This window comes from Columba livia, chromosome 4, assembly GCF_036013475.1.
Source record: "Columba livia isolate bColLiv1 breed racing homer chromosome 4, bColLiv1.pat.W.v2, whole genome shotgun sequence".
Taxonomy (NCBI): Eukaryota; Metazoa; Chordata; class Aves; order Columbiformes; family Columbidae; genus Columba; species Columba livia.
This window is the reverse complement of record NC_088605.1, coordinates 46797315-46822916: the sequence shown is the minus strand read 5'-3', so window position 1 is coordinate 46822916 and position 25602 is coordinate 46797315. Positions and strand designations below refer to the sequence as shown.

The window sequence follows — 25602 nt, the reverse complement described above, 5'->3', positions numbered from 1 at the left end:
CAGAGTGGACAAGAACAAGCTTCCTTTCATGTAGATATCAACTGACTAGCCCATAATCTGCACATTCAGGTGACAAATTCTAAAACAAACAAGAAAATTTGAAGAAAAGGCTAAACCAGTTTAGGAATGAAGTTATATCTGACAGCCACTCAAAGAGGCTTCTTCACACCACTTAACCATTATGCAAGTTCCTTGCCACAAAGCACAGAACCTAAAGGTCTCCTGTAAAAGATGCAGGCATGTGGGAGTGCTCTCATTTGTCCTGTGACAGACTCTTAAGACCCCCTTAAGTTTTAAATTAAAAAATTATACACATATATATGCATGCACACATGTACACTTCCATACTTCTTTTTTTATGCTCTTCTGACCCAATGGTAAAAAGAGAATTTTTTTTTCTTTTTTGTGTTTCTTTTTCATATTACTCAGGACCTGATCCAAAGTCAGCTGAAATACAAGGAAGTATAAGATGAGAGGACATATCATCTCAGAGAAAGCTAAATAGTTTTTTTTGTCCATTAAGTAACTTCTTACTGTCATCCATGAAATAGCATGCCATACTCAAGCAATAAATATGATTTGTTACAGAAAATTTCAGGACTACATCTCCCTGAAAAACTGAACAGACGGACTACTTGGTTAAACTGCTGGTGCAAGCCTTTACATAGATTGGACTGACAATGAAAAGGGTGTTTTGGTTAACACAGAAATGAAGGGATAAAGAAACAAGTCCAAATAAGTGAAGTTGTTCATGCTACAACACATAGCATTTCAAATGAATTATTACCATACCAGTCAAGCAGAGGAAGCAAAAGGAATGGAGTCTCTTCCCAAGTGCTCCACTTTAGTAACAAATGGACCAATGCCACATGTCACACGTAAAAACAGTGGATACTCTCATATACAAAAAACACAGGCTAGTATGTAAATCAATGCTTAAATGCTTTATCCCATGTTCATCTAAGACACAAGTACATCCTACAGGGGGAAGCATTTCACTGATGAACTAAGCTGATGAATTGCCAAAATTTGGATACAGTTTAGGGGTGAAACATACACATATATAGCAAAACTATTAACAGAATCTTTGGTGTTTCTGAGAGTATGGGCACTAAAAATTGATACATTTATTGCCTTGACTTTTTTAGTTGGAATGCCACAGGGTTCACACGGAAACCCCTGCTTTATAAGAATTCAGTGCTACTCTAAAGTATTTGAAATGAAGGAATGCTGCAGGTGTGTAAGTCACTTTCACAAATTCTCCAGCTTATTAGCACTTCTTAAAAACAAATATTGAATGTGATGAAACTGTTATACAGCAGCCTCTAAGAGCAACAAGTACTGGAATTTTCAGGAAAAAACACAGAAAACTAATAAGGGAAGAAATCTATTTTTAAGGTACAGTTTTTGAAATAATTAAGAATTGGAACAGTTCAGAATGAAAAACACTTCTACTGTAAGTAGTTTAAAAGCAGTCTAAGGGAAAAATCTCATAGTTAATTAAGAGACCAGTTTTTTGTCAACTGCAAGTATTTACCATGGCAAACAAAATACAGCACTTGATTGTGGAACATTTGTGACATGTGTGACTATCTCGTATGTCCAATGATCAGCTGCAGTTACACTGCAAAGAAGGGCTAAATGACACCCGATACTTCAAGTGTGCACTACTAGAAAGGTATTCAGTGCTGCTTCACATTATACTGCAAAATCTACTTCAGTGCCTACAAACGATATGTTAACGGCTAAAGAGGACATGGCTATGTTTATGTTTGACAACACTGCATCAATGTTTTCAGTGACAGCTTTGAGGTAATACGTATGTTCATAGTGTAAGCACAGCACTTTTAGAGCTATGCACTGAAGTTATCCTCAAGTGCTACACAAAGAATGCTAAGTAATACTATTTTTAACTGGGTACAGATCAGTAGTATTGCAGACAAGTGTTTTAACTACATGAGCAAGCTGACAAAATGCATAAGGGCAAACTGTTAAATCCTGTGACCATTTATCGTGCACTTCCTGATAGAAGCCCCAGCATAACTAATGTAGAGGATACAGAAGCCATGAATTGTCAGCTCTCAGAAAGGAAGCACTTTTACTCCCAAGGATCATAGTGCACATTTTGAAGATGTTTTTTTGGTTTGACGTACAAGTAAGGAGGGGAAGAAATGAGTTCGAACAAGGAGAAGGTCAGTAATTCTTAAGTCAGGACTGTGTCTGAGTGGCTCAATCACGCACTTGCCAGAAAAAGTTGGTATTGACATCTTACCAACTTAAAAACCTAGGAGCAACCTGTAACTTATGTTCTAAAGCACATCAAGTTTAGATCTGAACATTAAATGCTAAATAATTCTATGAGTTACTTAGATTTATTTTAATTCTACTTTTCATATAAGTGTTGCAGACTTTGTGTCAGAACTCATATTTTACATTAAAATTATTTTTTGTTCTTGCTATGTTAAATAAAATGATAAATCTATGTAGCAAAAGTACTGATTCTTTCATCTCTTACTATCCAAAATCAGGTTGGCTTTTTTTTTTTTTTAAATATGCAGAAATGAAAATGCAGATGTCACATGCACCCTACGCGTGTTTGCATGGAAGGAACCCAATATGGTAATGGTTGGGAGCTACACGCAGGCTCTGAGTGCTGCAAGGCATGAGAATAAAGGCAGAGCTCTCATCTTCTCCACTGTCAGCAGCCATCACACTGAGAATTACTAGTTTCAGAAGATAAAACTTAAACAGATTGATGATAGCTTAGCTGGTAAAACATGCATTTACATAATTTCTTAATTTTCTCCTTCTTCCTAATGCCAAAAGTAAAGTAGATGCTGAACAGCTTCTTAAACCTTCCTAGACCTAAAACCTCTGTGTCATTAAACTGCTTGAACATCGTATAGGACAGGACGACTGAGATCAGTCATGGTTGTTTTGGAACAATTCAAAGTATTCAGAGAACTGCTTTAGATCTTTCATATTTGTGATAAGTTAATGTGTGACCACACTTCTCATTACAGAAAATACATGCATAAAACATCAACAGTAAAGTTCCAATAGTATAACATATTAATACAGTCACAAAAAGACTTGTGAAATATATCTACTACACTTATCTTCTGTGCTGTATACTATAGGTTTTATCCAAGACAAAAGAACTGAAACTATCAATATCCCAAATGCTCATTTTTAAGTAAACAGTTCTCAAATCATATTAAAAAAATTTGAAAGCACATCTACTAAAATATCAAGGGTTACTTTATCACTTTCAACCTTATGAAATGTTCCTATTCAATGTTCAAACATAAGTATAATATCTAATTTCAGAAGAAAAAATAATTTTCTGAAATGTATATAATCCAACATTAAGCAGTCATGTGTATGATCTGTATTCTAATTTCTGCATTGCTGCAGGTTGATATGTTGCTAGTTTTCAACACATGTAACATACTTTTCACATATAAGAAACATACTCAGACATTCAAAGCAACACGGTAAAAAGAAATCAAGCTTTCAAGGGTGTTCTCGTCAAATTTAAATTTAATTCATGATATAAATAATGAAGCTTATGGAATATGTTGACATTCAAGGAAAGCCTTAAAAGAGTTGAGCTAGATTTAAGAACTTGCATCAATAAATGGAAATAGTATTTATTCAATAGCAATAGAAAACTCAAGGTAGTGTTGGGAAAATTAATTATGTAGAATGAGTTTATTTCTAATTTTACTGAAAAGAAGTTCCAAAGAGTAATAAAGAAGAAAAATTAATTTTACTTTAAAGATTTTGAGCTCAGCAATATGCAAACTGAGTAACAAAATAATCATGGAAGTTGATTTGAAAATACTCACTTTTTATTGAAAATTGTGTATGATAGAAAAAAACAAAATCTAAAAGACTTTAAAAACAAAACAAAACACAAACAAACTAAAAAAGCCCCCAAACAACTCACATAATGTGCTCTAAGAGCCACTTTATTCGTATAGTCCCTGAAGCTGTAGCATAAGACCCGTGATAGTTTGTCAGGCTGGGATTGTCTATATATAAACTATATCGCAACCTCCACATAGTAACATGCTATTTTTGTTTTCTCTAACAGCAAAAATGTTCTCTCCACTACTGAGTTACAAAAGTATTAAAATCATATTTTAAGAATTCTTACTGAAAATGTTTAAATAATAATTAGTTTAACACCTCTAAATTATCTACTTTAATATTCAACAATTCGCACACGCCGATAGCATTCAGAAGTTCATTCAATAGATTTTACTCAAAACGACTGACATCACCTAAAGGAGTGAATAAAAGCAAAATACACATTTATGAATGCACCTATTTTGTACAGCATTTGTTTTCATTTATGTGGTTTACAAGTATAAAAGACTCTCTGGCATATCCCTTTTAAATGGGTAATAGCTAAGACAACATGTACAGATTTTAATTCAATTCAAGCACGAGAAGTATTGAAATAAATGACCTGAGGGCTCCTCTATGGCACTCTGAGTGAACAGATCATACAGATATAAGTATTTCCTCATGGAATGAATGCACCATGACAAAGCACTGAGCTACAAGCCAAGCGATCAAAATTTAGGTTTTAAAGACTTTTACACTTACCCGCCTACGGCAGAAGGGCAGGCCTTGTGCAATGATGCTGATGCTAAATATCTTCATCACGGTTTGGTGTGGTAGAGGTTCTTTGGCACTTTTAAGATCAACAGGAACCAAGCCATGGTTGATGGCAGTTTTCCCAGGTTTGGACATTTTATCGTTCTTACTTTGTGAGGTCTACTAATAATGCAAGAACATTGCTAAAGACTTTGCTTTTAGAGTTGCATGACTTTTTTTTTTAAAAAAAAAGTTTCAGATTGGTGATTCGGCTCCCCGCAGCCTGCTGCCTTTGTCTCTCAGCCTTCTGCCAAGTGTCCTGACCTGTCTGCTGCTCAGTGAAGTGCAAGCTATCCTAGTATAGACAGGAATTAAACTACCAAGGGGCAGGCAGACTGCGCCTGCCAGTCACACAGCTGGTGGAACCTCCCCTGCAATGTCAGAGGAGCCCTTCTCCAAAACAGGATACGCAGATTGAAAAAGAAGAAGAAAATCATGACTGTCAGGAGTTTTAATAGCCACAGGTGCTTATGCCTGTGCTTTAAAAGATGATTTTTTTTTTTTTATTGGTATTTATTTTTTTATAAGTTGGCATTGTGCTTTCAGAAGAAGAACCCAAGGAGATTGCAACCTTCAGACAGTAACAGTGTTACTGCAGGATCAACTCCATCACTCTCCAGGCAGACTTCTGGACTTCCAATAAATTTGACAGCTAGTGACTAAAAAGCTGACCTGGACTTTGCTGTTTCTCAACCACCATCTCCACAAACAATATGTTAAAAAAAGGAAACAAAACAAAACAAACAAAAAAACCCCAACACACAACATGTCAGAAAAGAAAAAGAAAGTCCCCTAAAATTAAGGTATTGGCTCAAAACATGCTTTTTTATTAAAAGTAGAGGCTATCAACGTATTTTTCACCTATACAGTGATTTTTAGCTCTTTCTTCCTGGCCCTCCTTACTTATGTGCAGGTAGCCCAGCTGTACCTCTTCCCCTTCCCTGCTGCTGGGGGGGGAGCAGGATCCAGGGGGTTTTGGCTCTAGGGCTGCAATGGTACTTGAACATTCTTCCCTTCTCTGGCCATCACAGGTTTGAGTACCAGTTTGCTCAGGCCTACCCGCCACTCTGATGGAAAGGAGGAGGGCTCCTTCTCCCAGAACAGCATCTCCCAAAGGACGCGGGGGAAAGGGCTGTCTGCTCTTCGCAACAAACCTGACTTAGGGCCATTTTCCAGGAAAAAAGCTTTTACTCCACCAAATGAAGCTAGAACAGCAATGTCTATTACTCACATTACCCGCAATTAGTTTACTTCCATTTTAAATAATTTCTTGATCAAACTAGCTTTCCTACAATGCCTCTAGGTTCCCCCAATCCCTTTCCGATCCCTATACCTGGACATGTTTCTTAAAAATATATTCAAATCTTGAAAACCTTTTTGAGCAAAACTAAGTAGAAAGCGATAAAAGCCTATGAAAATGTCTTATTAAATTGCTGATAAGAGACACAGAAAGCCATCAGAGCCCTTGTATGCACTGAGTAGGTACAGTCCAAAACACAGTGAATAAATGACCATTAAGAAATCTTACAAGTTCCTTTATGCACAACCCAGCAAAGATAATTAACTGTATAATTATGCGAGGGCAAAAGAGGGAGTGTAGTAGTGCTTTAATGCTTGAAGCACAACACTGAAACTTCACAAAAAGACAGCATTAAAATACGCCTGTATTAGCATCTCCACTTACCATTTGTTTCCCCTTTAAAAGCCAAGCTGTAAGCATGTCTCACTTGCATATAGAGGGCCTCCCCTGAGCAAACATTTGCTTGTTGAACAGTTAAAAAATGAACAAACAAACAAACAACAACAACTATGAAAAACCATAATGCTTCACTGAGTATACACACATTACTGTAAGCATTCACTTACAACAAAATATCTCTTTCTCAGATGAACAACAAGAAACCCTTATATCTTTTCAGATGTTGCATACAGAAATGCTATGATGGAATGCTGGGTAGCACAATATTTTCAAACCCTGATTGTTTTTTTTCTTTTCTGCCATTCTATTCAAATGCCATTCTAAAGCACCTTTAGACATACACTCTTTTCTAAAAGACCCTTTACATTTTCTTGTTCATACTTCATCCTATAAACTCCAAAAAACAGCTTACCATTCTCCTGTACTCAACAGCAATATCATTAGATCACAGTTTATAATTTCATCCTGAATTACTTCATATTTTATACAACAAATATTAGGCTTTCACTTGGCTGGAAGACTTTGGAAAGGTTTCTTGAGATCTTAGATTCACTCAAATAAGAAAACTTCACTGAAGCACTCCAAAGAGGGAGAAAAATTAGCCTTTTGTTTCTATTTTGAATAACTAAAGTGAAGAACAGAGCCAAAAACCCAAAAAAGATCAACTCAACATATCCCTATTGATGTGTCATTCAAAAAGAAGCAACAGGTCAATGTTTTCCATTTTTGATGTACAAGTTGCTGTCTCTGTCATTCCAGAGTGGGAAGGTTAATAAAATGTATTTATATTTATATAATTTGACATTTGAATAGCATGTATGTAACACAAGATCAGATACAGTATTTTGTACAAAGCAAACCTCAGACTATAGTTTAATAAGTACTCAATATTTCGTTTAATTGCATACAGAAATGTCTGCGTGTGCACGTTAAGAGAAACTGTTGAAGTAAACTCAATTTTGAAAGATTATTTCCTTGCGCAATTGCTGAAAGGAGAATTTGACAGTGTGGCAAAACCCTACTTTAGTACCAGCCATTATTAGTTGATAAGAGCATAGTACATTTCTACTTTACATGTTTACTTGTCCCTTCCTTTTTTTCCCCTCGTTTTTTTTTAAATTTAACTATTAGCTCATAACCCAAGTGCAAAATAGCAGCACAACTTGGCCCAATTACAAATTTACATACAATTGGGGAGCAGACAAGACTGAAGTACAGCGCCCTCCAAGCACCACTCACAGCACACATCTCCAGTCACAGGTTATTCTCACACTTCTGAAAAGACAAAACTCTTGATTGTCAGCCCTACTTCTTCTGTGGCTTGAGATACCCTCAGGAACTTCCAAGCTATTCTAGAGTGCTTCCACAGGGACACACTTCTAGCTGAAAAAAGGTGTGATGTTCACATTTAGTGCAGTCCCCTTCCTAAGTGGACAAAGCCAAAGCAAACTAAAGTCTTTTTTTTTTTTTTGGTCCCATATGAAATTACCATGCTAGATTTCACACTTTACCATAGCAATCAGGAAAAGCTTTGGGTTTTCTCTCTGCCTACATTCCCCCTTTTTTATCACTGTCTTCCAGAAAAAAACATTTGCACTAGCAGATGAGATCTTGTTGGCCCAGTTTTGTTTCCATATATCATGATTTTGTTTTAGTCTTAGATTTGCTACACATTACTGATTGTAAGTATGTCTCACAGTAATGTTTAAAGGCCCAAAGCTTTGCTGGACAGCTACAAATATTTAATAAGTAAAAGTCCTTAGCCTGAAAGTATGATAAAGTCTAATGTAAGCATCAAGGGGGAGTAACAGGAAAACAAAAGTTGAGAGGGCTGGCTATCTTAGAAGTGTCAGGAATACATTGCATATACTAGATATCACTTATTTTTTATTTATTACACATAAGAGTCTAATCTAAGCTCTAAATGTAAATTTTTACAAGCCACTCTGCTGCAGTTATCTTTAGAAGGGTGTATTTTTAATATAACCTTGACAAATGTGAAACTATGAAAATTTGAGCTTTAATGCTTTGTAATACATATCTCTAACATCCTGTTTCTAAATGAAGTGGGGTTGATATCCAGTGATGCTCCTAGAAAAGGTGCCTGTCTGTCATTTTAATCAGAAGATCATGTTTGAAATCAGATCGCTTTATTTAGATGCATTCAAGTGCCTGACAACCTGATTTTGAAAATAGTAGTTTGAGAGCATCAGGGAGTATTAACTGTAAACTTAAGAATCCAGAAGACTTCTCCTCTTTTTTTTTTTTTGGCTGGTCCAGTGAAGACATATCTTTGTAAAATGAAGTACTGGCAAGTATACAAAGATTAAAATGCGAAAAGCAGAACCCCCAGACAGGTTTTCCACAGTTCTTAACATCGGTGAACAGCTGCCCTCAAATGGATAAAGTAGAGCACTGCAACATTTTAAAAGTCACCTTCTCAAAAATAATAATAGCAGCATAATAAACCTTTGAATATATTTGATAATGTACTTCCTAAATAACATTTTTAGTAAGCTCTGCATAGTTGTAGCATACAGGATGCACTATAATTCACATTATACATCAGCCTTATTGTTCCCTTGAATCCATGCTGGCTCCCACCCATGTGTACAAAGAGCAGGAACCATTTTGTTAGCAAAGCAAGGCAGTCTGTACTACACTATAACTACTCCTATGTAGCGACTGTGGTCCTAAGCTTATTTATGTGAGGGGTTTCTAATACCAGCATACAAATGTAGCTCCCAAATGCCACATTGCACAGAAGCCTGCTTTGTATAGGCAAACTAGTAAGCTGCATAGAAACAAGGCACTGTACTAATTGCAACTGTATTAGTGGTGCTTCACAGAAAAAACTGTTGCTCTAAAGATTCTCTATCATATCCAAGTCTACCCAATTAAAAAAAAAATCTATATCTGTAATAAAACATAATGACCCAGACCCCTGAAAAGGGTATGGAGGGTATCAATGAAGATAATTTTGATCTCAAGACATCATCCAGAAATCATCCAGATTTTCTTAACTTGGACTTACTGAGATGATACTTCCTGTTTGTAATTCTGGCTCTGGAATCATGAGGCACGGCCATTAATAACTACAGTGATTAAAGAGTTTAGCATCTAATACAAAAAAGCTACTTGAAAATTTTTGCCATGAAAGGGCAAGATGATACACCTTTCGCAGCTGCTGGTGGAAGATGGTACAACTTTGTATGACACTCCTTTACTGAAAAAAATTATAGAAGTTCAAACAAATATGGCAAAATACTTCACACTCCAGAAGAGAGCATTCTCCAGAAATTCCCTAGCAGATGTCAAAGAAGGTATGAATATCAAGCAAAGGGGAAATAATCTGATAAACACATCTACTAGGCATCTTTCATGCCCATGTTCATGCTCATACTTGTTTAAGCATCCTGGTGTCTAAGTGTGAATGCATGGAAAAATGAAGTCGTTGTCAATTTGACCTACTGCATTTTAATACTCATGGATGGCATTTAACTCCAGTAGCGTTGTCTGCTGGAGAACCTAAGCAGTAGGTCAGACTAACCAACATCAAGGGTTCACTAGATTCAGTTTCTGATTGTGAACGCCAATGCAAGTGAGTTTGAATGACTGTCAGCAAAAAATAACAGATCTCCATTAGATCTATTTAATCACACAGCTAAACATCTTTGAAGCTGAAATGAAACAAACAGGTCAGCTAGAGATTCAAGTAGCAAAAAGAAAAGTAGTACCTGCCCTTCCAAACTCTTCCTTAAACTGGCTGAAGAATCTGTGAGGCTTACGAGTTCTGAAATGACTCCAGTAAGTAGGATACCTGAAAATACTCCATTTTTTGTTGTTGCCGAGTTATTTTTCCACTAGTCTAGCAAATGCAAACAGCTCACAAAGCAGCCAAACACATGGTGAGACAAGAGATAAAGCAAAAGTGTTTGGAAGTGGAGAGTAGTCAAGACCTCCATCTTTGGGCAGCAATGAGCTACTAGATCACCTCTCTTTGTCCATGGATCCCTTAGTACACAATACTGCTCCCAAAGAGATTCCAATGATAAAAGTTCCCTAGGCATCTCAAAGAATACAGAATTTCATCTCCAAAGAAAGGGAAGGGAACATGCAAGCATATGCAGCTATAGCTGTGGAAGCTGCCCTCAGTCATGACAGTACGAATGCAAAAGAGCATTTGAAAAATTACAAGGTACCATTTGCACAAGCTACCTTTTTGTAAGGTCATATTCAGTGTTTACAAAAGAAACATGTAGACTGTCTAGAAAACTGCATATTGGCAAGACTATATCATATCAACTAATCACGCTATTATATCATTAAAACACATACTTAACCATGCACATTAAAAAAAAAAAAAAAAAAAAGAAGTCCCACCATATTTAGACATCCCTTTAAATGTACTTAATAATTTGTAACCAGAGGCCTATATTATTTGGCTTTATTTACCGTGCTATGGGGTCTTGTCATCACTGTCACTTTTCTTTAAACTATCTTTAAAGTACGTATCTTCATTTCTTCATTAAACATTTCAGAAAATATTACAGGTATGTAACAGAAATCCAGCTGCATCATCACGTGTTTTACAAATATTCCAGAAATGTCTGCCTGGTTCTCACTGGCTGTAAAATGACTTGTTAGATAAGCAAGTTTAACTCTTTGGTCTAGTCAGAGTTGCACCAGCTGTTAAAAAGAATTGCTACAGCTGCTCTGCAGGAATTTATTTGCTGACCACTTATTTATGCTGTTGTTGCACCTTTAAATAAAGCTGAGACAAGAATTAATAACTACAACAACAGGTAGAGAAGTCATGCAATATTTAACACTGGATTAAAATGCAAGTCAAATTCCCAGCTGAGAATAAGATGGGGGAAGGGAAAGCAGGTGTTTTTATTAGTAATGCAGCTGCTTTTATGAAAAAAGTAGATAGGAAATGGAAAAATTAGTTTTCCATATAGTGCTTCAGCTTTTGTTATCACTGTATCACTCTTCCATGTAAAATGCAAGACTTTCAGTGGGAAATTCCAATATACATACATGCATACAATATACACAAGGCAGTACTCAAATATTAAAAATATTATTATCAGGTTTTGAATAGTGTCTAAAAAGCACTGCCAAAAATTAGTTTTGGACTTAGAAATTTCTTCCTTTCTACATATTAAATGGGAAAAGTAACAATCACCAAAACATCAGAAAAGCACTGAAAATATTTCTGCCACCTAAAAAAAAAAAAAAATCTTCTATAGTTAACAATTCTGTCCACATACCATTTATTCAGCATTTAAAAAAATCTTCTCTTGTATAAAGCCCGACAACATAGTAACTCTTCATATTAGCTATATTATCTACTGCCAAAATAAAAGGTTGAACAGTGCAAAGTACTACATTTTATATGTTTGAAACAATATATATATCAAGGCCTACTTCGATACAAGATCTTGCTTTTCCTCCTAGAACTGTAAACACACATAAATCTAACAAATGCAACAACCAATTGTTACACTGGCATTCATTTGATAGCACCAAATTAAGCAATATAATCCTTTTCAGCTGGTTAATAGCATCCTGCAAAGGGGTGCGAGGCTATTTATAAAGCTCAAGTTATGCAAAGTAATGAATGCCTAGACTACAGAAAAAGCAGGTAGCCTGTGGAAGGGCTGGTGTTCCTGGTTGGTATGGTTACCACTTATTTTTGCCTTCTTTCCTTTTTTCAACCCCCGCCCCCCCCCCCCCTTTTTTTTTTCAGAGGAAGTGGAAGCCTTGCCTGATTTTTATCTTAAAACACTGTCTTTGATTTGTTAAAATATCACTTATTATTTAAAATGCTTAAAAGTACTTCATATAAATTGACTTTTTGTATATGGACAAATAAAACCATCTTTGAGTTTACTAGCTGTCTAATACTCTGACTTCCAACCCTGCCAGCAAAGAAAAGCAGCACAGCAGTACCAAATTCTGACTGGCACAGCGTAGGACAAGTTTCAGCAGTCTGTCCACCAAAACATATATGCGTGTATGTGTAAACACCGTGTTCTGTGTACTTGCTGTAGGACATGTAATACTAATGACTTACACCAAAGCCAAAAATTCTGCAGATGGGTGAATGTCTGAAGGTACCAATTCAAAGTGTCCTTGCTTTGGATGAAGTCTGGCTTAAAGAGAAGGAACATTAATACATTTGGTAAGAACGAGGGATCCGTAGAGAATTATTTCAAGTCTGATTTCTTCCACTTAGATGTGTCACTTCCAGTTTGTTAATTAAAATAAGTAAAAATTAAATTAAGGGAATTATTTTCTGTGTGTTTTAGGAAATCTGACCAAGGGATCAGAACTGAAAGAATTATGACATTGGTAAAAAGAGTGTTCATTACTTATTGTCTTTCAATTTTTTTTAGCACTTAATGTATTTGGGTCAATAACCATCATGATAGCTTCCATCCTTAAGAGACACTCTATAAGTAAGAAGAAGAGTCTCCTGCCCACTTCCAAGCGTAGATAACCTGTGGCTGGATGACATAAGAATGTGATTTGCACTTACAGGAAACATTGCTCATACTTAAAAGTAGTAATGACTTCTGATGATGCATGAAGTGGAATTTTTCCCTGCTGGCAATCTGTGGTGGCAGTAGGTACATCTTCCACTTCAGTAGAGGCACCAGGGACTGAACCAATGTATTAAAAATCAATAAGCATTAACAGAGTCATATTTCATGACACAGCTGAAAAGAACAGCCACTGTCTGTCAAAGCTAAATTATACTGAATATTACTAAAATTTGCAATTTGCTCCTTTCATATTATGCAATATATAGTCAGGTAGTAAAGTCAGGAGAAACCACCAGCTTTTATTAAGAATATAAAAAGAAGGTTCTATAAGGAAATGTTTTGGACCACCTTGACTTGGGGCAGAAGTCTCTGCACTTCCTCAGTAACTGTGTTCTTCTCAGATTGTCTTGCTAATTCTTATAACAAACTAAAGAAAAAATAATCTAAAATTAGCAAGAAGAGGAGAAAGGAAAAATAAGAGAGAAGTGAGAAGAGATGCCTGACAGCAATGTTTTCCACTTGTACCTCAGTGATTATTACAGAGAAACACATCCATGTACAAGAACTCATGACTTTTACCTGTAAAAACTCAATGCCAATTAACTAAATATAACATTACATCATAAGCTGATGACACAGAGTCAATGTACATGAAGTTTTATAGACTTTTTTTTTAACAAAAAGCACATTTTACAGTAATTCAGTGAAGTTCTGAACTTGTTTGGCCATGACAGAATGGGCAGAACTCTAGCAAAGTTTGCATTAAGCTGAAGTTTAGACAGCGTTTTCATTAACCACACTACGGACATGAAGAGAGCAGATGCTTGTCACAAAGAGAACAGTTTATAGAAACACTAGTTTTAAGTTCTATAGGGATTTTTCTAATAGAAACTTCACTAATAAAGTAATCTGTAAAACATCCACATGCGACATAAAACATAATGTCAGATGAATAAATCTTCACAAACTTCGTGTTATACCTTTACTACACAAGCAAAGCTTCATGCACAGATCAGACACCATATGCTACCAACGAAAAAACAGTTAATGTGTCAAAAACCATCCTTTGTCAGTAGACATTAGATGCTGGCTATTCAAACACTCTGCTGAGACAGCTTAGAAATTTCAGTTTTTCAGAAATTATTAAACAAGCATAAAAATTGACCATGTCTAGTTTTCCTCCTTACACTCAAGAATTTGTAAAGATATCTAAATCACTTTACTGTGCACAGTTTGCTGAATAACAACATGTTCTGCAGATAGTAAATGTTTCCTACAGAAATAAAGGACCTACTGCTATTTTGCAGATTACAGTGAGTGAGAAATGCATCAGGAAAAAAATGTTAGTCCTGCAGCAGCTGTTAAATGTAATTCTGATCCTCAGATCACCTTCTGTTCCTCTGGCCCCCAAGCTGATTTCAGATCTCATAAGGATAAAACATCAGTGAATACAAGGAATATACTGATAACAACTTATACTTCTAAACATACACTTCAAATTCACAGCCCAAAGAATATTTAATTTGGAAAGAGGGAGTGTCAACAAAACCAAAAACAAACCTGCCAGCAAAAGTTCTACTTTCTTCACACTTAAATTCACCATTTACATCAAGTTTCATAGCCAGTAATACCAACTTCAATTAAGCCCCAAAAGGTGAAGCAGTTTAAAGTGACGCTCAGAACAAGGGCATCCACTGATAAAATGCCCAGTAAATACAGCTGTATCGCTACAGACTGAAGATATTTGGGGTAACAATCACGTCAGTCAACAGCACCTGCCACATAGTTAAGAACAACATGAGGAACAAATGGCATATCTAAGTGGGGCAGAGCTCCCAAATGTATTTGTTAGACAAGCCATGCATCCCAACTAAGTAAGCATACTTAAAGTATTTTCAAGCACATTGTCATGATTTCTACTTCATAATGCTGTTGCCATGTAATTGTAATTGGTGAGCTGAAATGGTACCGTGGCAGGTTTTTTTTTAAAGCTCATTTTTACACTGAGAACAAAGATGCAGAGCAAAAACCACATAGGTGCCTAACAACCACTGATTTCAAAACCTATGAAAAAACGTGTGACTAAAAGGCACTGCTTCAAGTAGTTACCTGAAGGTATCCATTTAATTTATTCTTCACAAAGTAAACTGATAGAGCAGTTTGAGTAACACAGCTAAGTTCCTTTCCAATATTTACTGTTAAGGAGCTCTGCACAAGCCAAGAAACTGAAAGACAATTCAATACAACCTTGTGGCAACGCATCAGTTCTGAGCAAGTCGAAACCAAGAGGCTGTTTCCCCACTCCGGAAGGGGGCTGGCATCTCTTCTGCGTTAGGGAACTGCTGGAAATCCTCCTATGAGCAACCAACCAACATGGCTATGAAAGAATTAGATGTATACATTTATGTTCGGAAGAAATTACTGGCCATGTCTGGTAAGAACCACCAGGATAAAAAGCAATGTGTACACTCTGGGATGCAGGCTATAGCTTCACTGCAAAGAAGGTGGAATTGTACATTAAGTCAGACACCTGCAAAGACAGGTCTGTCACAATCAAAAGCTCTGTTTATTTTCCAGTGAGGCTAGCCGAGGTAAAACCCTTGACTGAAGTTGAAAGACTGACCTCAATTATTGACACAGAAGTAGAAAATTGCTCATGCCTTGCTCAGCTAGGTCTTTAGTCTAGTAAGCAAACCGTGTAATGGGAAACTAAATGAGAAACTAAATCAGCACTGGCTCTTACCTCATCAAAAAACATGCGTCTTTTTGTAATGATGGGGGAAGGGAGGGGAAAAAAGAAAAAAGGGGGGAGGGCAGGACATGGGATGGACAGACGGGACCCCAGTGAAAATCTACTTATTAAATACAATCTTGGAGTCAAAACTGTAAGCCAAACTGTCAATATCAACGTTTCCTGCTAAACTGTGGTGGCTGCAATCCCTCTCCCAGGCTGCCTCCACACAAGCCAGGTGTGTTGGGAAAGAACAACCCCCACAACAAACACAGGTGTTGTGAGCCCAAGCTCTGAGACAGCCCCTCCGCGGTCTCAGGGCTCCCACCAGGTGGTGAAACACCCCCCTTCTGCCTGGGCAAGGCAGCAACCATGGGGTCACTCCTGGCAACCTGACACACCTGCCACCTGAATCGCAGCCTGAGCAGGATGGTACCAGAACTTTACCATCTAAGAAGTTCTGGATGTAGATAAATGGTGGAAAGCACCAGAAATTACCTCATCCTAACTGCGGCCAGAGTGGAAATGTACTGACCAAAGTCAATGATCTCGGGACCCTATAAATAGCAATGCTAAGCGAGACCTGTGGAGCTCTGGGGGGTGTCAGCAGGCTGTCACCTCGTACCTCCCTCCCAACTGGGATGCCTCTCGGAGCCACCTCGCGACAAACTGACGCCACAAAGCCGTTCGGGAAGATAGATTTCTCCAGACTCAACAATCGCCTGTTGAGAATGCTGATACATTCAAACTGAGTAATTTGCTTATCACAAGAGGGCAATTTTGGCCACAGCTGTACCTCCACATACATTCAAATATCCATGGATTAATGCACACAGACCTATATGTATGTGTTTTTATCCATATACCTGTGTATGTGTCTATATGTATGTGATCCGATTTATCTCCTTGCAAGTGTAGCGTGATCCTTGCCATTCTCGAATCTGTAAGCAAGTCACTGTTTTAATTATAACAAATCCAATTGAATTGCATTAGATCACTTCATTCATCAGCTGCTGATTAAGTGTTATTAGAAATCATATATTAAACTTGTGATCTACCTCAATAAATTTCAAACTGCTGCTAAATCCAAACCATGTAAACAATCCATCCGCAACAACTTTGCCTGGAAAGGAAGAAAGGTAGATTCTTCACTTTCCCTTCTATACACAATTACTTACTTCACAACTTATACATTAGCACTGTCATTTAATTCTGTAGTGGTAATTGTAAAAATCATACTGAAAAGAGGTAAGACATCCTTCATTAAGGGAAAGAAAAACCAGGACTTATTATAGAAGAAATTACTGTCCTTTGATTGCAAGTGACATGTTAACATAATTGCTAGGTATTCCAAGAACTTTGCGTGAGAAAGCTGAACTAGATAGCCAAGTTCTTAGATAAGCCACAACCTGTATCAGGGATAACCACATTGCTACAAGCAGAGCCCACATCTCAATTAGCAAGCTTCATGATCTGCTTACAGAGTAGGGAAAATCAGCAGAGCAGCAAAAACCACCAGTTTTTCCTGCTAGTGAAGATGTATGATCAATTCTACTTGCAAAAGTACAGCTAAACCTCTGCAAGCCCTGGGCAGCAAGTAAAGCCGTTACTTAACACAGTCAAATAAAAGCAGAGCAAGTGAGAAGTACTTTTGAGAAAGAAGTGTTGCCACCTGTAGTAAAGAAGCATGCTACAGCTGAGTACACATGGGGAGGAACCTTGCTATTACAGAGAAACTGAAAAATCTCTATTCCTTCCATGGATGTTTAAATATTTAACAAACTACATCTTTATGACAGATGTATAACGTTTCCGAATGATCCTGCATACTTGGAATCATTAACAACTAAACTACATAGTATATAAATTAGAAAAAAGTAAAAGGCTTAAAGTGTTGATTGACATTAATCTCAGAGTATGAATATTTGTAAAATTATTAGAGTCCAATATGAAAACAAAGCTCTGTATCAGAGGAGTAAAAAAAGAAAAAAAGAAAAAATTAAACAGCAAGATTTGCTCAAAAATAACCAAACTTTCACAGTAATGCAAAAGTAATTCTGATTGGCAATTGTAAAAAGCATTTATTGTTTATTCTAAGTCATGTACTGAACTATTTTACTTTAGTTCCATAGTTCAGAATAACCAAGGGAGGAGAAAATTTGCCAGTTACTAATCTTTTAAAAAGAGCAATGTGAAAGAAAAAGAAGCTTTAATTAACAAGGCAAATCCCAGGGAGAAGCAAGAGGAAAAAAAGTTATATTGCTAGCGTACTAAGTTGAGGGGGGAGCAGGGCGAATGTGTTTTTGTTATTTTTGTTTGTGTTGTTTGTTTTTTGGGGGTTTATTTTGGTTTGGTTTTAACAAACAGAGCAAGTCTTTATGTGTATCCTTTTTGACACAGCTTTAGCCAAATTATTATTTAGCTTAAGAACTCTTCAAAGCATTAACTGTTTGAAAACTCAGGAGATAACAGGCATGAAGAATGCATGAAGAATCTGTCTCACCTATGTGTGATCCCTGGGGAAAAAAAAAAAAGAAAAAAGAATCAAGTTTTTTTAACCTTTTTTTTTTTTTTTTTGTACTATACAGTTTTTCCTCTTTCTCCTGTGCACTCAGAGAACTATACATCACATTCTTATCACACAAGCCACCTGAAAATGCTTAATAATTATTTTTTAAAGGAAACATTCCTATAACATTTCAGATACCGGAAACTGATATCTTCACAAATAAAAAATACTGAGTCCTTGTGTTCCAGTTGTATTTAGTCCCTAGACTTAAAAAACATGCTTCGAGTTTTCAGCTGCAAGAGCAGGAAAAGCCTTTGCAAAGGAACACTGCACAAGTCTCGGTAGGGCTGCAGCAAAGCAATAGCAGCCCCCTCTGCTGCTCAAAAAGAAGAAATATTTTAACATCAATATTACCAGAACACCACCCCACTTACACACAATATTCCAGCCTTTTCTCAATTGTGTTTACTGCCTGTACACCAAAAAACTACTTCTAAGGATCAGCATTTCTCTAATAATTCTTTATTTCCCCCTGCCCCTACAAAGCTTTTAGCCTACTAACATTCTGATGGTAAATGCAGACTTTCATACCTGAGTCTGTTCTCACTTCACATATGCACAGTTTTCCTTAGTTTTAAAAATTCAGTCTATCCTTCCATACAAAGCCAAAAATCGCTGAAAAGAAATCCTTTATATCCTTGCGGCTCTATGTACTAGCCTGGACCAAGCACAGCGCAGTAAAAAATTCTGTCCCTGTTCACACTATTTAAGCTCAAAGCTTTTTGAGCATGGCTTTAGATTTGTTTTGGAATTTGCAAGATGGGTATTTAAACTCCAAGGGATGGATCTTCTTGTGGTACCTTCCTGTCCCAGCTCCAAGAAGTCAACCCAGCTTATTTGTTCTGTCTCTCCACCCTCCACTCCCTAGGGTCAACACACAACCAAGAAAAGGCACACATGGAACAGCAGCATTACTTACACAGGCGTGCCCAGACAGCACGGTACCCAGAATCAGAGAATATTGCAATCAAAGTACACCATTTTTACAAGAAAACCAAGCTGCTTCTCGGCCTTTACCATTGTTATATGCAATATATGTTAACTAGAAAAGGCATCTGTTAAAAAAAAAAAAATCATCTTACTACCTTTAGTAAGGAAGCAAATGCTCAAATATGGCAACTGCTGAAAGAGTATCAAAGTCTTTTTTGTGGTTGTAGATCCAAATATACAAGAATTTTTCATCTTCATTTTAGCTAATCTGGTTTCTAGTTGTTAGGGAGCCCTGGTTAACCAACAAAACAATCACCATCACAGCCCACAATCAGACACCAACTCAGGAAGTTAGTGGAGAGTTCTGCATGCACTATGTCTGACCCCTTATGAGGAGTCACCATCACAGCCCAAGTAGCACAGAAATAACATCTCACATTCATACACCCCAATTTGTGAAGTTTCAAGACAGCCTCAATAGAAAAAAAGGAAACCAATGTTTAAGTAAGAGGAGTTTTGTTGCAAAGACTTATTGAACAGTGCCTGTTGTCGAGAAGGATTGAAAAACTCCCACAGACAGGCCCAAACAGTCCTTCAGACATCCCTCCAGACAAGCAGGGCAGCCAAATGCGGTTCCTGAAACCCAGAACAAAAAAACTGCTGTGCCCCAGCTAAGAATCCTCCAGCCTTACCCGCTCACTTGGATTTTAGAATTCAGGTCCTTACAGAATACATAAAAATACCTTTAGTGCCTTCTAGTGTATTGTCCCCACAAAACACAATTCGTGGAGAAATTGAGAATACCTCAAATTAGAGGGAGTGGCATGAAAATAAGATATTATATCAAAATTTGAGATGACATCACCCCAAAGTGAGAGGCATACTTTAAGATTAAAAAGGGCTGCCATGTGCCTGTCTCCCAACAACCATTTCCCACAACTTTTTTAACATGGACACAGTAAATTGCAGCTTCTAGTTTCTGTGTAATCTTCAGATTGTTTTCCTCTTTTTGCCACAGACCAACTTTGAGCATGCAAGCAGGAGTAAGAAAGGAAGGAAATGCCTTGATACCACAATTTGACCTGGAACAAGTATGTATCTGCATCTGGAGATCTCACACCTGCTAGTCAGATATAAAGTAGTTATTTTGCCTGATCATAGAAATCTGTCACAATATTTGCTGAAATGAATGCAGCTAATGCTTCTCAGGAATTCATGGGTTTAATGTTACTTTTTAAGTGATTGTTTCCTAACTGAGGTGGCTTCAACATTAGACACACTTAATATTAAAACTATCATGTAATGTAGAATTTTAGATAAAGAAAAACTACTAGAACAAAGTTAAACTCATGGTAGCTTGAGTACAAATGATAATTACTTTTTTCCCTTTCTACAAAATATATCAAATCCAAAACAAAGCTGAATGAACCTGTACATTATTTTAACTGTTTAGAAACAATTTTAAGATAATCACAAAGCAAATACTCCTCTGAATAAGAGAAGTTCACAGCAGTTAATGAAAAACAACTCACCTTGATGGAAACTGAAAGCCTCAACTAAAATAAAAAGACAGCCTGCTGCTGCCAAGTGGAAGTCCAGGTGATATGTGGCAAACGTATGCAAGGACACACTGTGGTGTTATGCGGGAACCTTGCCATTTCCTTCCTTAGCCACGCAGGATCCCACATAGCCAAGAACCAAAGGAAGTCAGATTAGAAAGAGACTTCATTCAGTAGTTGATGAGGAAAGGCATAAAAAAATAGAAGATTAAAGAACAGAGATATCCAAAAGTTGAGATGAGCTGCACAACACCACCTACAGCAGTAGCAGTTGCTGTTTTATCCTGCTTCAATATTATCTCTTGGTACTTGGTAGTGATGAAAACTGTGTGTTGCCAATACTGCTATGTACAACCAGACTAAACTAGAGACTGTGTTGGCTCAGGACTGCATGCTCCTGAGGAGCCAGGCTTACGTCTGACACAGTGACCAGTGGATTCCCCCATGGCAGCCAATACTGGTGCCGCAAAGCAAGTTTCCCAGGAGAACAGCACACAGCAAGGGAGAAGTAATTCAGCCCGAGTAACGAGGAGAATTGTACGAGACTACAAATGCTGAGAATCGTATCTGAAAATCTAAAAATAAGTCTATCAGGTTTGAGTCTTCCAGGATGAGTCTATCTTCAACAGTTAGAACCAGAAATGACTTGCAAATAGAGCTGATGAGTTTACAAACACATTCTCTTCTCACAGAGCAGCATATTAGTCTTTTTTTTTTTTTTTTTTTTACTCTAGTAATTCACTCATGCTCCAGAACAGCTACATTTCTACAACATTTCTTAACACAGAATGTGTTCCTATAGTTAAATTTTAGTTTATTAATGATTTGCAGCATTAATGTCACCCTATGTCTGTCTTACTGTGTAACCATGACCTAGAGCAGTGCCAGCTCAAGCAGCTTTCTAACCTGTGCTGATCCTTTGGCTACGCAGTTAAAACTACCTAAAACAGAGTGGCACCATGAATCAGGAATGATTCCCAAACATGGTACCCGGGTCCCAACAGTTCTCGCAGGAGCACAGCCTGGAGGCGGAGCACAGCCCAAAGTGGCTAGCACTGTAGGGAACCAATACACCAAGCAACCATCAGGACACACAGAAATCATGCATCTTCACAAAAATCTTTCAGACAACTTCCTTCAGGCTAAAGCAGCTTGTTTCTGCTTATGACAAATACACCTCAAAGAAACAAAGGGAAAACCTGCATTTGTTATTAGAGATGATTGAAAAAAAGCTTCATAACTGACCACCACTGAAAACTCCACTCTACTATGTCTGTATGTGATTTGAGTATGGTTACTTACAAAGCACTTCAAAGAGTTACCAATTCAGAGACCTAAAACTATATTTTTGATATCAGGTCCATACTGGATGCAAGTTTTTATATGATACTCAGTAAGTCATACTAAAACCAGGAAAACCAAAGCATTGGAATAGAAACAAGAATTTGAGTTATAAAAAGCCAAAGTGAATGACATGGAATACGACAGTATTCCACTCCACATTAGAAAGCATATACTTCAGTACCTTGAACAGTAGAATTATCAATAGAAAGTTATGTAATTTACTAAAAACTCATGTGAAAATATTACGACTTTTCAAAAATCAAAGATGTTAGTTGAGACACTTTAAACATACAAGTGAGTTACATACATAGTTAGTACCAAAACCACGTTGCTGCAGCTTCCTGATTCTATTTACCTGTTTTCATGAATCTTCAAGACTGATTTGCATCTCTATACGATTCTGTTCATACTCAATCACATAGGAAACCCTGTTAACTTATGTTCACTGATTTTTTGTGAATTTGTTTTGTTTTACATCAGGTTTTTTGGCTTTTTTTAAAAAAAAAAAAAAAGTACATTATAAACATTTGAGGGGGTTTTGTAATTTTGTTTTTTGAAAGGTAAGAGGAGGCTAGGTGTTCTATTACCAATCAAAGATTAAGAAAAAGGAACTGGCACATAGGCTTAGGAGTAACCTTCTTCCGCAAGAACACTTGCCTGCTCCTCTTTTTTATTAGTCAGTATCAGCACTTTCATTATTTTTTCAGTTTTTGCTACTGCTAAGAGTGAAGAAAATCTCCCTCCTGAAGAATCTGAAAAATATAATGAACTACTAAGGTACACTGGAGCTAAAACTCCAAAAACTTTTTTTTCTTTAATCTATAAGGTTAGGTGATTTAAGTAGCAATAAAAACACAAATATTTATTTCCAAATTCTTATTGCAAATCGGAAGATCTCAACAATCATTGCATACAATTTACAAGGTATTCACAAGCAGGATATCATACAAAGTTATGTAATGACTTTGTAACTGAATGACTGGCTAAGACACTTTTTTTTAACCTGTGTTCTGTCAATGAACCCACAATAACCTGGTCAGAAAGAAAAACTTGATGTTTCAGTAATATTCCACCCTATTTTTTCATTACAATGTTTTCATCTAAATGAATCAGATATTCTCAGAGAACACCACATATGCACAATTCCTTACCTTCCTTCTTGCCTGCTTTGAGAAGGAAAACATCATGAATCGTGCCAGAAAGGTATTATTTAGTGTATGAGTTAGCATGTGAAAATATTCATAAAGAAACACCTTGATCTTCTGAATAGAGTCGCTAGAGTACTACTCCTTAAAATATACAGGAGTATTTGCTCATGCCAAATGCATGAAAATAATTTGATTATTAATAGTTTAAACTCTATAGTTTTTGTGGACTGCATAAATTCTTTTCTTCACAATGAGATCTTCAGCAAGAAAGATCTTTGCTTCATTGTAAAACTTCAGTTTAAGTTAAATACGAAAATTATTTCCCCAAATCCAGAGTTAACAAGGAGTAAGAACAAAAAAAAAAAAAAAAAAAAAAAAAAAGTAGCTTCTCACCTTTGTCTTTATGTACAATGGCGATGAGTGGTGAATGGGCAAGTCCACGAGGCTACTGGAATTTGTGACACTGTTACTATTAGCGTGTTCATCTTCTCTACTGCTGTCATCAGACTGATCGAAATCATCACTCTCCTGGTCCATTTCCTCCTCCTCTTCCGCCTCCTCCTCTTGATCACCAGCATGTTCATCATCTTCTTCCTCTTGGTTACAAGTGGATTCTTCATCCACTGTAAGAAGTCTATTGTTATTTTCTTCTAACTGTTCCTGCTGAGACTCATGCCTGTCATCAAATCCAGGTTCTTCTCCTCCTATCTCCCCATTCCTTCCAATATGCTGCTCCTCTTGTTGTCGTCTTTGCTGCTGCTCTTCCTCTTCTACAACCCGATTCATCTGCTCCTCATCTACTTGGCTTGAGGAAGCATTACCTCGAAGAGATCCGCCAGTTCGTCGCCTCTTGCTGCCCACAGAGAGCAGTTCCTGATTCATTTCCAAAAGCCAGCTTGCTACTTCTTGGACCTTGGCTAGGCTATCTGAAGATGCAAATGCTTTCACATTCTAAGGAGACAAAACACAAAAAAGCGGGAAATTACAAAAAATAAAATTTTTATTAGATAAAGCAGTAAAAACTTATTTCATTGTATTAGTCCTGACAACGCCAAATTCCATGAAACAAGGAATAAATTTCTACTTGAGGCACACTGGAAAAACCCAGACTGCAGAGAACTTTGTAGCAGGATTGTTATTTCTTCTATCAAACAGTCTGATCGTGATTTCCAAAAGCACCAGATTCTGCAAAATTCAGAATATCTACTTCCTCTCCTAGAGAATCCACTTGAACCATTAACATGCATGTTAACAGAAGATCCAAAGAACATGTTCAAATGGGATATTTTCCCTCTCATTTGATTACAGACTGTATATATATATATATATATATATATCTAACTCACAAATGATGAATTGTTTTTGGTCTTATGCCTTAAGAGCAGGCATATTTTCGGGTATAATTGGAAGTTTCACTTCTTGTTACTAAGATTTTCTTTCAGATAAATGAAAAATATAACAACCACTAAAGAATATAGCCTTATCACTTTCAAATCATAAACTGGCCACAGAGATGCCCAGTGGGCAAAAGCAGACATCAATAGGCACCCTGTGCAGCCCAGAAATGGCACATGCCTTGCCCGACAAAAATCACTGTTAGCAGTATCATTTCTCCAAACTCTTAAGAAGCTAAAAGAATTGTTGAATGAGACTCTGACAAGTTAAGAAATTGCCAAATTTAGGTGGATACTAACAGAAACTGAAAAATACACAATTTCAAAATTATCCACACATTTGGCTACACATGTGCATGTAAACAATATAAAAGAACAGAGAAATAAATTACAGTCTAGCTAGATCTTAAATTTGGTATTACATTTCCAGCTCTACAACCTTTCAGGCTGGCACATCCTGACTCCAAGTCCCCTAAATTCATGTGATAAGTTGAGCTGGTGGAGTCAGACATGACCTCAACAAGCGGTCAGATTCACAGATTGCACAGGAAAAAGTGCGCAAATAGAAATCAACTAGCTTTTTCACCACTGTGCTTGGGTGTCCGTACCACAGTATCACAGTATGTTTGGGATTGGAAGGGACCTCAAAAGATCATCTAGTCCAATCTCCCTGCTGGAGCAGGAACACCTAGGTGAGGTCGCACAGGAACATGTCCAGGCGGGTTTTGAATGTCTCCAGAGAAGGAGACTCCACAACCTCCCTGGGCAGCCTGTTCCAGTGCTCTGTCACCCTTACTGAGAAGTTTCTTCTCAAATTTAAGTGGAACCTCTTGTGTTCCAGCTTGATCCCATTACCCCTTGTCCTATCATTGTGAGTTTGTCACCAAGAAGAGCCTGGCTCCATCCTCATGACACCCACCCCTGACATATTTATAAACATTAATAAGGTCCCCCCTCAGTCTCCTCTTCTCCAAACTAGAGACCCAGCTCCCTCAGCCTTTCTTCA

At 37.1% G+C, this 25602-nt stretch overlaps 1 protein-coding gene across 3 annotated transcripts in view; it reads right to left on the bottom strand.

The window, feature by feature from the left end:
• Positions 1-25602, bottom strand: part of FBXW7 (F-box and WD repeat domain containing 7) — a 177506-nt gene that overhangs the window by 75257 nt on the left and 76647 nt on the right. For 2 of the 3 annotated variants that reach the window (XM_065062709.1, XM_065062710.1), the window contains exon 2: positions 23596-24153. In XM_065062709.1, the coding sequence (XP_064918781.1) occupies positions 23596-24084 (489 nt within the window). In that variant the 5' untranslated portion in view covers positions 24085-24153. Of the gene's footprint in view, positions 1-4617; positions 10698-23595; positions 24154-25602 lie in introns of those variants that run through there. The other variant, XM_065062713.1, reaches the window with a different exon arrangement.